A 13847-nucleotide genomic window follows, 5' to 3' on the forward strand; every position below is an offset into this window, starting at 1 on the left:
TCTGACACAGAGCTTGCTGCAGCTTGGAGCGTTTTCAACCCTTTCCATCACAGAAGTCTTTGTAAAGACTTGCATGCTTGCAATGAGCCAGTCAACCATGCCATACTACACTGGCACTTCACAAGTAAGCCTACCTGCAATTTACACGTAGCCTAGATTCAGAGGAACAATTTTCCAAGTGCAACTTCTGTATTTCTATTTTACCCATTAGCTTTAAGTACTAAGGATGCCAGTGTTTTATCCAGTTCCTGAGTTTAGCAGCATATAAGGTGAATACCCAAGAAAGCAGGTAGTTTGAGCTGCCTTCAGCCTGTCCTGGGCTATATCCTTATGGAAAGCCAGGTGGTGTGGTAACTTCCCAGAGATAGCACATCTCCTGGGAGATGTAGAACCACAGACATTCCAAGTGGACATGGGCAGAAGACCAAAGCACATTAGCTCAAACAGAATTTTGCAGATAGCAACAGCAAGTCATAAATCACAGTTCTCAAAACCTCTGGATCATGAAGTCAGCTTGAATTTGCCTTTGCCCATTCCATGCCTCAGAACAAGCTCAGAGAGCAGACACACCAAAAACCTGGCATCTCTGCAGCCTGCCTGTTGTTGGAGAGACAAAAAAGAAAATGAGTGTGTTCATACTGTGACTATACCACCCACATCCACTTGTAAAGTGAAAGTGCATGAAGTGAGAAGGGATGGCTTTGTAGTCAAACCATCAGACCAGGAGTTAGGAGATCTGAGCTTTCATCACAGTCCTACAAGAAATTCCTTGTGGATAAACCACAATCTTTCTTTGACTTAGATGTTTTTACCTAAAAAAAAAAAAAAAAAAAAAAAAAAGGCCGCTTTTTGCAGTCAGTTGTAATTAATAACCAGTTCTTTGGAAATCAAATTAATCCATGTTTATTAAGTGCTTAGAGAGATGATTAGTTGGACAGCAATATACCATTGCTAAAGTGTTGTAACTGTAAAAACTCACATTGAAACTATTGTCTTGCAGATGTTAAGAATGACCATTTTAATGGGCATTATTAAGACCATAGAGACATATAAATTACAAATTAGGGAACTCTAGATTTAAGCCATACTGGCTTGTTTAGCTGGTAGTTCTTTCATACAGAGCTACAGTGCACATTTACACACACATGTACATACTCTTAATCTTACCTGTTTCTTTATATTAAGGGCAAGCATCAGTGCTGCTTGTGCACTCCATCACATTTCATTTTGACAAGTAGGGAAGTCCAAAACAGAGCTATCTCATGGTGGGTGTGCTGCCTTTTTATTAGAAAAGCAAATGATTTACTACATACTATATAAAAGATCTCCAGCACATGTCCCTGAGTCCAAATTTCCATATCACCACAACTTCTCTTTGCACATGCTACAGCAGATGCACAAGAATGAACTCGTCTTGGTAGCCAGACTTGGCTGTCTCCAGGAGATCAGTGTGTCTTTTGTATTCAAGATACAGAGGTTTGTGTTACAAATAACTCTAAAACAAGAGATAGAAGTTTTATTAAAGCAGCACCCCCAGAAGCCTTGTTCCTATTCATATTCCTATCATGAAAATCGGTCCATCCTGTCTCCACTAATCAATGAGAAAATACAACTTTGGGATTTAATCTTCCTTCCAAGACTTCTTGGTGTGTAATGAACTGCGTTTGTAATTGCTGTTCATAGTCTTTGTTGCATGATTGCAACTTACCCATAACCTATAAGTTTCTAGTTTTCACCACATTTGCTCTCAAAATATTATCCCTTGCTTTGTCCTTCCAACTAATTTTGCCTGTTAAGAGAAAGCTGGAGATTGCTTTGCTTGTGCTGCCTGCTTCTTTCTCCCTTGCTAGGATGCATCCCTGTGCTTTGCCAGACACAACCTGCAGAGTCAGGTCTGTCAAACACTTAATGATTATTTGGTTCCAGCAATTCAGTTCTGTCTCCTCTCATTTGTGAAATGGGAATGTCCTGGAAGGGAGTTATATATTCTTCCCAGAGTCATTCAGATTTCTGTAACTTGTGCAGTTATTTATGGCAGCTTGCAGTCATGGAAATGTATCACTGCTAGGGGAGACCTGCCATAATCCCATCCAATATTTCAGTTACTCTCTTTACTAGTGTTTTTAACACAAGTGTCCTCTTGTTGAATTTTCTGTCCTCTCCTGGACAGCAATTTGTTCCTTCCTGGAACAGCTTATTAAGCTCTTTTCTTAGTTGCTCGCTTCTTATGATACGAACATCCATCAGGTTTGCTCTTGAAGAGTATGATCAGTCTTCCAGAGAAAGTTCCTCACTGAATGGCTATTAAACAATCAATATTTCTAGTGGGATGTAAGGAAACCTGGTTCCCTCTTTCCTCCTGGTCACAAATCACCATATGGTTTTTTTTGTTTCTGTCTCAGACCTCTTAAAATTGATCTTTTCCCTTGTGGTAGGCCTGAACAGAGATTTCAGCAACTGGCTCTCCAGTAAGTCCTTGCTTTGGATGCCACACAGCGTTAAAGTCAGTATCTCCAGATCAGTTTCCTTCTCCTCTACCAGGTGTGCCAGTTTCCAACTCAAGAAACAGAGACCAAATTTATCCTTTGGCAGAAATAAAACAGAGCATATATAGTGCAGGTAACAGTGGTAATTCACTAGGCATCCATATTCTTAATAAAATGTTGCATCCTCCTTGCACAGAAGGGAGCTAAATGCCCTCAGTTGCTGTTTCATTAAAGTATGTCCTACAAACCACATAGATTTAGAGTTCTTACATCCAATGTTTTTTGCAGTTCTTCATGTTCATGCACTAAAAGGGTGCTCATTGATTTCATAAAGCCAAGGTCTAGAGAGATCTATAAATACAAGTGTTTTACCCTGATGCATTATTGCCCTGATGCCCAAGACTGAACTTCTGCTCCTTCACAGATAAATTGCTTCCTCGCTGGTTAACACCAGCTTCCATTAGCAAGAGTGGTGGCAGACATATTTGGGAAGGTGATCCATGACAGAACACAGCTTCATGTCTTTTTTTTGTTTTCCCTTGATCTCCTTAACTCACCACATCCCATGCTCCTCCTTTCCCCATCCCCCCTCTATCCAGAAGAATCAATAACTTATTCTTTATTACTATTAGCTACAAAATTGTCATTGTGTCTCACTTAAAATCTGTTGAACTCAGTGCAGTGATATACATCAACCTCAGGAGGCTCAAGATCAGGTTCCTAAAGTTGCCAAAATTGCCTTCTAAACGGCAATTTGAAACAATTCTTTAAGCCTTTTATAGATTTATAATGATGCTGGCTAATGCTAATAATATTAATAGCAATAATAGAAGGGGGAGAGTGCGTGTCTTGATATTTAAGTCCTAAACTAGAACACAGTTTTTACAGTCAGCTACTCTACAATTTCCAAAATGTAAAACATAGTGCTTTCTGGTCTATACTTTTCTTTGCATTCAATAGCAAATTAAGGTTTATGGCTTTCTTTTAAATATGTTGTACAAAGTTTTCTTTAGAACAACTGTTTTTCAATAACTCCTAAAGCCTTGGCTTGCTCAGTTGAATTGCTCCCAAAAATGCTTAACTCTGAAGCAGAGTTACAATGAAAGGGCATGTTTCTCCCCAAAACGTGTATCAGCTAGCGACATTATTAACCACTGCATTCCCAGCACAGCAGGCAGTGTCATCCTTGGAATAAAGTGCTTTGATGAAAGCATCACTTCTGCTTTCACTGTTGTCTTATCACAGCGTGTGTAGTCACGTTGTAGCCTTCACCTTGCACCCTTGAGCAGCTCTTCAGCCACTGGTGTGTGAAACTACACACATGGGAGCTCAAAGCAGCAGCATTTCCAAACCTTACCTTTCACCCTTCTTGCTGAGCTCTATGCAAAGACTTCTGTGTGCATCCCTGACTTTGTGAAAACAGTTCTCCCTCCAAATTCACACGGTAAAATCGGTTTCACAATGTCATACTAAAGTCAGGTGTAAATATGTGTCTGAGAGTTTAAAAGTCAAAGAAGCGATTGCCAGATCATGGATTGGATTACTTTCCATTAGCTCGGCTCTTAGATAACCTTGTGTTACATAAAGGCAACAGAGGCACCCAAGATTTGATTATGTGAAATATTCCCCTCTCAGTGCAGTTACATTTAGCAAAGGCCTGAATGTTCTTATTATCTGAAATCCAAACTTACCAGGCAAACACACATTATACAAGGGTTGTCTGTGATAAATGGTATCTGCAGAATTTCTCCTTCATTTTCACATTTTGCAACAGATCCTGAAACAGAAATAAAAATTTCAAAATATTGACATATTATAATTCTCCCAGCTGGTTTTTGAAACTGTCCTTATCACACTAAGGATTAACTTCTGTTCCATTCCTCGCCTTTGATTTTAAATCTTGCCTTAATTTGCCTGTTTTAAGCAAGCAGAGATGTTCAGCATTTCTATAAAATTCCAAAGGAAACTGGGAAATAACTGGCCTTTTATTGCTGCACAAATCTAGACCTTCTTTGTGTTCCAGTTATAGCAAAGAAGGACGCTGTTTCTCTTCTCAGATGACGTGTTGAGAATAATGAGTACTCCATGCAAAGCAGGGTACTTCTATAACGATAGATCCAGAGCTCACTGAAATCAGCAAAAAGTCCATTACCCTCTGAGGACTTGGACCAGGAGTACAGCATGAGCTTTGAACCAAGCATCCTTTTAATGCACGACAGCCAACTGGCAAATGAGTCAAAATTAGCAGGCTGACTGTCAAACGGAATCAAATTAGAAATCCCTTTATGGCCCTCACGCTGATTAGCCGGTACTGTGTCACGTTGGAATCACTTCTCAAAATCTAATGGTTCCTCGCTTGCACTAGAAATCAATTCAGCATTTCCCTCTGTGAAAATACATCAGGAAAATATAACCCTCGAGGGGAAGGGGGCAGAAAAAGGAAAATAAAAAAGGGAAAGGGAAGCACGGTTCTTCTGTTCACCTGCCCCAAACCACGCGGTTACACCTCCAGCTGTCCGCCCTTCCCGCGCTCCGGTGAAATGCCAGGCAGCCCCCGCGCCCGACGGCGGGTCCCGGCGGCAGGTGGGCTCCGCGCTCCCCGCGCCCTCTTACCTGTGAGGAGGGAAGAGGCCAGAGCCCCGGGGAGGCAGAGGGCGCCCAGGAGGACGGCGGCGGCGGCCGGGACGAGGCGCGGCAGTGCCGCCCAGCCCACGCAGAACCGGGGCATCCTCCCGGAGGTGCCGCTGCCCACCAGCTGTGGGGCAGAGTCCGGGACGCGCCGTCGGGTGGCAGAGCCCGGCCACCCCAGCACCGACCCCCGGCGCCGGGCAGCAGCGGGGGGGTGGGGAGCAGGACGGGAGACGGTGTCCCGCCGGGGAGTCCCACCCTGCGGCGGCACCGGGGGAGGGGACTGTGGGTGAGGGGAAAGCAGCTGTCAGCGCCTGCCCCTCGGCCCCACACCCCCTCTTTCCATCACCCCCCCTCCCCTACCCGCATCCCTTCTTATACCTTCCTCTCCCCATAGTCCCTCCTCCGGCACCCCCCGGCCCCCGTGCCTCCCTCCCCCAGAAGCGCACACACGCACAGACAGGCTGCCAGCCCCAGACCCCGTTTCCCTGCCGGGAGATGCCCGGCCACTCCCTCCCCCGGCCCCGCCGAGCACCGCCCGGCCCGGCCGCGGCGTCGGGGGGCTGCGCCCGCGGCCGCTCGGCGGGTGGGGCGGGGAGAAAGGGAGAGGAACGAGAAGAAGAGGACGAAAGAAGAAGAAGAGGAAAAGGTAAAAGAGGAGCAGGAGGGAGGAAACGTGGATCCTCGGACAAGTCCGGTGCAGCCGAAATCCTGGTACCTGGGCAGAGAGCGGCGGCGCCGGCTTTCTCCAGCGGGGTCCGCATTCCGGCTTGTGTCAGTGCCATTTGTGCTTGCGGACAGGTTTTACTGGCCGTCAGAGAGCCGGGACAGGGAAGGAGCGACGCGAGGGAGGGACGGAGGCTGCCCGCGGGGAACGCCGCGGCGGGGCTCCGCTCCCCCGCTGCCCGCCCGGCCGGGGCCGCCGACATCCCCTCCCGCCTCCCTCCGTCCCCTGTGCTGCCCCCTCTCTCCCTGCAGCCGCAGCACAAACTCCCGCAGCCGGAGCCGGCCGCTTCCCGGGCCCGCTGCCGCCCGAAGGAGCTTTTCTCCGTCCCTTCCCGCCCAGCTCCCGGGCTGCCTCGCCCCATCGGGTTGGCCCGCGGCTCGGCGGGGTTTGGGCTCACCCGCCTCCCCGCCCGAGGGGCTGGGGAGCAGCAGGGTGGCAGCTACCGCGACCCCGCTCTCCTGACCTGCCGTGCGGGTCCCGCGGCCCATCGCTTCTCGGTGGGCTGTAGCTATTGCAGCTCCTCCTTAACACTTTCCCTTCGCAGGTCCACGCTTTGCTCTCCTAGGTATAAACACAAGCAATATTAGCTACAAACATCACCAAAATCGAGGTTTGCACACATGCATGCATGTATGGTCTGGATGGGATGACGCCTGTGGTGTATGACAGGAGGTTTTTCTGTGACAGATCTTTCCAAGCCTGTTTTACAAATCGTTTTCCTTCGAACTGTGATGTTTCATTTAGAGGAATGAATGCTCTCTGAAATAAACTAGTCTGACGACAAGCTGAAAAACATTTTCAGATTTATACACGTTCCTATTTTCTTTCTTTGGGGGCGGTGGATATGAGTTGCTATTTCAAAAAAGCTTACAGTAGTGGCAAATCAGGTGCATGGCAGACGGGCACATACATGACTACTTGAAATACATTTCAGTTCCCAGTAAGAAGCAAGACAATTAGATTTGTGTGTCAATTTTAAGAAAAAAACCCAAAAGTCCAGACCAAAAGTCTGCATGTTCATTCTAAAAAGTAAGATGTGTACACCTCTTCTCCAATACAATTCATTACCTACCGTTGGAGTAGCAAGCAAAAGTCAAAATAGAAAAAAATTGCACCTGTGACAGAGACTATGAAAAACTGATACTTGTAAACTTGTAGGCATCACTAGCAAAATCCTTCTCTATGAGAAAAGAAAGCCTGCGTTTTTCTTGTCTCAGCCTCAATATGTACAGGTTGAAGCTGCACAGGCAAATACGATAATTTAGATGCCATTAAAATGGTTTCATATTCCATTAAAATAAAACCGTGATAGAAAATTTACTTCACACATTGTGCAAAGCACACAATGAACCCAGTACATAAATGTAGCCTGGATTTTTTTATTTTCTGGGAACGTTGTCTTCACGATTCTCTGCATTTTAAACATAGATGAGCCTGTAGAGGTGCGTATTATTGCACAGTACTCCAGAAGAGACTTTCACGTCTGAATGTTTTTTCCATTGGAAAGATATACTTCATCTTTTGGCAAACTGGCTTTTTCTTACTTCTCTATCTGTAATTAGTGGCTACGTCTCCCTTTTCTAATTCCAGTGCAGCCACAGCCCTTCTACATCAACAGCCATAGGGAAAAGAAATCTACCCTAATAATTTCTCAAGTGACAACTACCACAGGAGAGTACTTACATCATTATGTGCATCGAATCTTCTCTTCGTGATGGTCTAAAATTCATTAAATATTAACGTCACACAGTGTGAGAAACATAGAAATCACAATGAGGGCATCAAATAACAACTCAGGCATCCAAATAACATCAGGGAACTCGCTAAAATACTCTGAAAATGTGAAAAATTTCATCTCCTTTATAAAATGAAGACAGGAGGCTACAGCAACTGAACTGCACGCTCAAGCCCTGCCATAACTCAATCAGTTAAAAAGGGCATGTGATGAAATCATACTTAAGACAGGGCAGTTATGGAGCAATACACACAGATTTGTTATACAGTTTTGGTTCTCTTGTGGAAAAACAAACAAACAAACAAACAACAACTGTGATTGTCACTAAAGCACCTTCAACACACTGATTAGGTATAAAACTTACCTCTGAATCAACATATGCAGGATGAAAATATTGTCCATGGGGTGAGCTCTCTGAGTCTGTGCTGCTTTCGTGGTAGCACTGGTGTTGGGGTGAGGAATTTGCCCATCTTGGTTGCTTAAAATACATGAAATGAGACCCTAAGCCTCCCAGTACCATGCCTACACCACACTTCACAGACTGTTAGCTGCCCAGTAAAAGAGCCAGCTGAGAAATGGTGCTGCTTCCGAGCCTCCTGATGCCCTGATTCCATATCTCGCCTCTCATCAGGGAAGAAGGGAGATGCTTATTGTGAGCAGCAACCTCCGTTTCTTCCTAATACTGATAATGGTGGCATGACAAGGAGGAAGGTCGCTCTCTCATTGAAATCTCTCATGAAGTAAAACCCAGCCTGTAGGGGAAATCTACTATCTTAATCCTCCCCCCACCTTAGTTTCTCCCATTCAGTGCTACGGGTATGGGGGTTGTCTCAGCTTCTTACCTCTCCCTTACCCTATCTCCCACGTCTACCTTATCAGAGGTAAGCATCCTTTCCGGTTGTAATGCCACATTAAATAGAATGTTAGGGCTTTTTTTTCCTTTTGCATCCCTGTTTGAAGAGGTACTGATTTTTTTTTTCCAAGCAGCCTTCAAAGCTGTGGTAATTTTAGCAAAATCAGGTCACACAGAAAACTTTGTCCTACTGTTGGATATGCACAGAGATGTTGTTGTATGCCAGTAATTAAAACAGAAGTCACATCATCAAAACCTTACCTCTTTTGTATAAATGTTAATGCTATCAGTTATTACTGACAGGATACATTCATTAGTTTTGATTATTGCTCAGCCTGGGTTCATCCAGCTTGATGGAGCAGTAGCTGTTCACAAATACCACTTTGTATGTAGTTCAGCTTCTTCTCCAGTGATGCTTTCCCTGCAGTCAGACATACAACAATGTCAGCCATTAGCTGGTCATAATAAAGGTTCAACTTAGCATCTGCCTAAAAAGAAAAAAAAAGCTTTATGGTCAACTATAGTTAACAATGAATAAGATGGCAGCGATCACATTCACACGTTTCATCATGATTATCTGTTTTACTGGCAAGTCAAAAACACTAGAAGGCCTGCTCTTCATGGGCTAGAGAATTCTTGCAGAAGCAGAGGAAGGCACTGAATCACTAGAATTCACATGTATTTTACTTTGTTCAGGAAATTCATCCTTCAGCATAGGCCTTCCTAAGGGTCCCTTACCATGCAAGAAAATGTGCAATAAACATGCTACACAGGAACGTGTCTATGTCAGCACTGGAAGTAGCCTTGCTTTTATTACTTTTACATTACTATGCATTATTTTAGCACAGTTTCTTTGTATTTATGAGATATCTCAAAATAAAGAAAAAAATGTCTCAGATAAACACTGTATTGAAGGGTACGTAAATTGGCACAATTCACTGTTTCCAGTTCTATTTTGCTAAATGGCCATACATTCACAAGACACTGAAGATGGTTTGCATATCAGATTGAACTTACACATTTCTATTGTTATTAACATCTTCCTAAAGAATTCTCCATCCAATAACTTAGATAATCATCACACACATCTGCTGCAGTTGCAAGCGTGGCTCTGATAAGCTGCAACCCTGCAAATTCTTGCCAAAAGACCTGTAATTTGGGAAAGTATTTTATTATCATTGTTCATCAGCATACAACAATTGGGAAGCTCCATAGTAACTCATAGCATTGCTCTGTAGTAACTCATAGGGGGATCATGATAGAGACATCGCACTTTCATGCAGGAGAGGGCATGGGAGTTACTCTACTGTTCATCCTTTGGTGGCTCATCAGGTCTTTGCAGCTCAGTCCTACTGAGCTGAGCTGTAGCCTCTCAAATACTTATGCATGTTCCTTCATTCTGTGCTTAATCATGTTTTAAAGTTAAGAGTGTGTATCAGTGCGAACAAACAGTATTTCTCGGGTAGACTCTTTTCCTCCAGGAGATAATGTTAATAAACCTTGAGACCGGCCTGCGTATAGCAAAGAGGTGCTCCTGACAAAGCTCCCCTTCTGCAAAATATTCAGAAAACTAAATGGATGTAAATGAGGTCTGGAGACCCCACTAAGAGGGTTTTAAAACTGTAACAGGATTAAAAATGGTATATGGTCGATGTCCTTAAATAAAAGGCAAGTAGAAGAAAGTATCTAAAATTTACAGTGAGACTTACTTGAATAAATGTTTATAAATTTTATCAAACCACTCATCATTTTGACAGTTTTCCATAAACCCCTGGAACATGCAAAGCATTTAATTTATTTGTGGCAAGATAAATATAATGAGTAACATTTTAAAAGTTTATTAACATAGAATGTCCTGGCACAGAAAGCTTGCATACTTCTGTTGTTTAAATTATATTTTCTATGAACTCAAAAAAGCCGTACAAAAGGGAGTTTCTCATTGCAAGAATCTTCAAAACCTCTATTTGTACAAATGCAAGCCAAATGAACAGAGCATAAACTAAACTGGGCATAGATGCCATCAGTATCTCCAACTGAAAAATACTTGTATGCAGCAGAAAAATATTGCTCCAATGTGGAGACTATGGACTGCTGTAGCAGTCCATATCAAATATAATAAAACAACAAAAAAAAGTAAATTATAACAGAAATGCTGATGCCGTCTTAACTATGGGATTACCAGCAGAAGCTATTCAAGAGACCACAGGCCAAGCAAACAGAATGAAGTGGCAGATGCTCGAATTCCTCTTTGTTACTTCGCTGCTGTAAATAGTTTGTCTTCCAGAGATAATAAAAATTATTTTGTGTGGGTTATGTGTTTTTGTGTTAGGTTTACCCTTGAACATCTGCTGTGTCCGATAAAGGATAAGGGCTAATGAAATCACATGAAGCCTGACATACATGAGGTACTTCTTTGTTTTCAGTTTCTGAGAGAAACCAAAATCTGCATTTTGCCCGTCTGCTATGCCAGCTAATAAATGCAACAAGCAAGGAGTACTCTAGAAACATTTTATAAAATGTAAGATTGATAATTGCAGATGAGGACGAATCGTCTCCATACTGCAGAGAGCCGCTCTGCACGAGCAGAAACTCTTGATCCCACTCCCCGCTGCAAAAAGACGTGCTTAGTTTGACAGATAATTTTTCCCTCCAGCCAGGATCCAGTTCAACAGCAGCTGCTCCTTCCCAGCACAGAAAGGCAAAGGCTTATGTTTTTGCTCAAGAACAAGTTTCCAACAACACGTGCCCTGTGAGATCATCACTTCACCTACTGAGACTCTAAGCAGCAAGTTCACTTCTGCTGCTGCTATTCCTGCTTTACAGCAGAATTTATCCCAGGATGCAAGGGATTGGAAGGGTCCTTGAAAGATCATCTAGTCCAATCCCTTCTCCAGAGCAGGAAAACCTATGATGAGGCTACACAGGAAGGTGTCCAGGCAGGTTCTGAATGTCGCCAGAGAAGGAGACTCCACAACCCCCCTGGGCAGCCTGTTCCAGTGCTCTGGCACCCTCACTGTGAAGAAGTTTCTTCTCAAATTCAAGTGGAACCTCCTGTGTTCCAGTTTGTACCTCTTGCCCTACCATTGGTTGTCACTGAGAAGAGCCTGGCTCCATCCTTGTGACACTCACCCTTTACATATTTATGAAAATTAAGTAGGTCACCCCTCAGTCTCCTCCAAGCTAAAGAGACCCAGCTAAAAGGCTTAAAAACTCATAGGTGAGGTCTGGGGAACGAAACACACCAAGTCGCAGCCCCCTGTCCTTCACATGGGTGCCCTCGTTCACACCGAAATGAGCACGAGGAGACCGAGGGCCGTTAATTTTACCTCGCCTATAATAAAATAAAGCGACAGCTTGTCGAGAAGGGCCGGGCGGGCAGGCGAAGGTGCTGCGCGGTGCGGCCGCGGGCAGGTGGCGGTGTTGGGAGCGCAGAGCCCGGCGGCTGCGAAGCGGGGACGAGCTGGAGCTGCAGCTGCCTCCGCGGGGAAGCTGAGCCGCGGATCTGTTCGTGGCAACCTCACCCGTGTGTGCAAGCGCCTTGTTCATACACGAGCGAAACGCCCTCTTGGTTTTGTTCTCGGAACGTGCCTTCTCTTATATCTCATTTGGCTTTGGCTGTATAGGGTATCCCGCTGTTAGCGTCCCTGCAATTAGTGTTACATACCTCATTTTATCTGGGGAAAAAAAGGAAAGACGAAAAAATAAAGGAAAAAAAATAAAAAGAAAGAAAAAAGGTGGGGGGAGAGAAGGGAGGAGAGGAGGAGGAGAAGAGGAGGAAGGGAGGGAAAGGGGAAAAAGGGGGCGAAAAGGGGGGAAAAAGGGGGGGGGAAGGGGGGAAGAAAAAAGAGAAAGAAAAAACTAAAAAGAAGGTAAAAAGGGGAAGGAGGAAAGGGAGGAACAAAAGGGGCAAAGCGCGGGGGGGAAAGGGTTGAAAAGAAAAAATAAAGGAAAAGGAAAAAGAAAAAAGGAAGGAGAAGAAGGAGAAAGAGAAGGAGAAGAAGGAGAAAGAGAAGGAGAAGAAGGAGAAAGAGAAGAAGGAGAAAAAAACCCCAGTTTTACAAAGATCCCCCCCCCTTTTTTTTTTTTTCTCCAGATACAAAGCTTAAGCAAATTACTGACTACTTTTTTTTTTCTTAAGAAAATTTGCTACGCAACATTACAGCTAGTATAGGTAAGAAATCCTCCCTATTATTTCTTCTTGGCTTCTGATTTAAAAGAAGCACGCTCAATTAAACGGTAATAGCCGATCTGTACTACTGACTGACAGTACCACACATATAAAGAGCAATGAACTGACAGTCATAGGCAGTCTTTTCCAGATCCAGCTGTCAGGATATGTTCAGATAATACGCATGAGCAAATCAGGGTAATCCTGCACTGATCTGTTGAAACTCCTGCTAGTTGTGCAGTTTCATATTGAGTGATATAGACATTATTAAAGCAGCAATACCACAAGATTTCATAGTTACACTGAACGGCTCCCCAATCTGACTGACTAATTAAATCCTGGATATTCCACATGTGCTTAAACCCCAAAACAGACAAAGAGTACAGATAAAACAAACAAACAAACAAAACCAGAAATAAGCAAGTATACTAGCAACACAGTAGAAATTTGTTAAAAACCCATCTCATTTTCCTACTGATTCACCCAGGTCAGATTAATCTTAGACCTTCACTAAAAAGAAAACACACAGTCACCTGAGCAAGGGAAAAAAAAACCTACTTCCAGAAGGCAGTGCAATCCATCTACCAGCCTCTCAGCTATCTAAGGCTCTTTCAAGGGGAGATGAAAGCATCATTAAATGTGCCAGAGGTGAGCTTTTGGTGCCATTACACAGATCTGCAGGGGGTTTCTGCCAAATCCCCTGGTTATCTGACAGTAGCATACCTCTAAATACATCATTTAGAAGCATGAGGTGAACAGAGACAGGGAGTAGTATTTACTTTGGGAAAGTATCAGTCACATGTCTTGTATATATTAGCAGGTTAAACCCAAGAGTCAGCTGAATTACTTGTGACTGAAGAGAACAATCAATCAACAGTTTTAAGGCTCCACAGAATTTTAAATGTGTATTTACATGCGATATATGCTATTTAAGTATCTTTAAACACGGACTCTGAAGTCTCAAGGTAACGGCTGGCAGATATTCTGACGTACAAAATGATGTCTTATGAGAGACTGGTTGGTGCTAAGCTATTTTCAAAACAGAATTTGACTTTGGAGATTTGGGTTTTTAATTAAGCTAGTTTGAAAAACACGGAGCTACCCCTTTACCAAGTCATGTAAAATTCTAACTAGTTTTATTATTGTTAGGTTTTGATCAAATTGACTTTAATATTCTTATGTTTTGATCACAGTGAAGTCAGCCTGTATGACTGTAGTGTAGTTGGTATGGAAGTCAGGAAATCAGATAG

At 43.6% G+C, this 13847-nt stretch overlaps 1 protein-coding gene across 1 annotated transcript in view; it reads right to left on the reverse strand.

Annotated features, from left to right (window-relative positions):
- Positions 1-5214, reverse strand: part of BMPER (BMP binding endothelial regulator) — a gene marked incomplete at both ends in the record, with an annotated part of 145674 nt that extends 140460 nt beyond the window's left edge. The window contains 2 exons of the mRNA XM_080339243.1: positions 4178-4263; positions 5100-5214. Of these exons, the coding sequence (XP_080195369.1) occupies positions 4178-4263; positions 5100-5214 (201 nt within the window). The remainder of the gene's footprint in view (positions 1-4177; positions 4264-5099) is intronic.
- Between the last annotated feature and the right edge of the window lie 8633 nt (positions 5215-13847).

Source organism: Nesoenas mayeri (assembly GCF_963082525.1).
Source record: "Nesoenas mayeri genome assembly, chromosome: 2".
Classification (NCBI taxonomy): domain Eukaryota; kingdom Metazoa; phylum Chordata; class Aves; order Columbiformes; family Columbidae; genus Nesoenas; species Nesoenas mayeri.